We start from the raw sequence: 857 nt of genomic DNA, 5'->3' as shown, positions 1-857 counted from the left end.
GCATATTGTTCATTTTTAAGAAAACTTGGCTCTTGGAGGTGTCCCTGCTGATGCTCAGTCTGGATTTGAGAGCTGAACTATAATATGTGTTTCCATCATACCTTATTCTTCCCATCCACTCCAGACCCTTTCCTGGAGGTTGGCGAACCCAGTTCACACTATAGCCAGTTAATGAGAACCCAGAGACAGTGCAGGTGAGGGACAAGGTCTGTGAGGGCTGCACCAGGTCAGGTCCTGACTCCTTCAGCTGCACCTGGGACAGGACACCTGTGGAAAAGCAACATCAACATCAGTCATATATTCCACAGATGTCATTCTTGAGTCCTTCACCTGGAACTCTGAAACACTTACAGCTTGGAAAGGTGACCAGGCAGAGGAGCAGCACCAGGACAGCCATGCTCTGATGGAGGCTCTAGTGAGAAGAGGATGGGGCTTCTCAGCTAGGCCTGGGCTTTCATCCTGAGCTGAGGGCTGCTTTGCATTGGGGGAGGTTCCTGAGAGGATAAAAGGAAGCACTCAGCAGGGTTTTCATTTTTTCCTGAGGTGACTGAGATTTGTCTTGTGCTTTTTAGAGGAAATGGAAATGTTGTCTCATGAACATTGTTTCTGGTTCTGTCTGGATGTGCAAGTTTAGATACACAGAAAATTAAGTGATTCACATGATTCAGGCCTTTGAAGCAAACATTGGGAGATTTACAACAAGTGAGTCCACATTTATACAGTGCAGGCAGAAAGAACAAGGTGCCATAACTTTCATTAGTTTGTGTAGCTCTGTAAATTGCAGGAGATAGTCTAGGATTTAACTGGGCCTCTTGTTATTAGAAATCCTACTTAAATTACTTAAAATTCTTTCTTTG

The 857-nt window shown here is 44.7% G+C and overlaps 1 gene segment (V, D, J or C); it reads right to left on the bottom strand.

Moving 5' to 3' along the window:
* Nucleotides 1-426, bottom strand: part of LOC114629990 — an 18,415-nt gene extending 17,989 nt beyond the window's left edge. The window contains 2 exon segments of the V gene segment in view: nt 3-267; nt 352-426. Of these exon segments, the coding sequence occupies nt 3-267; nt 352-397 (311 nt within the window).
* Nucleotides 427-857: the final 431 nt, after the last annotated feature.

This window comes from Grammomys surdaster, unplaced genomic scaffold (genome assembly GCF_004785775.1).
Source record: "Grammomys surdaster isolate TR1022 unplaced genomic scaffold, NIH_TR_1.0 323, whole genome shotgun sequence".
Taxonomy (NCBI): Eukaryota; Metazoa; Chordata; class Mammalia; order Rodentia; family Muridae; genus Grammomys; species Grammomys surdaster.
This window is presented reverse-complemented; position numbering and strand designations above follow the sequence as displayed.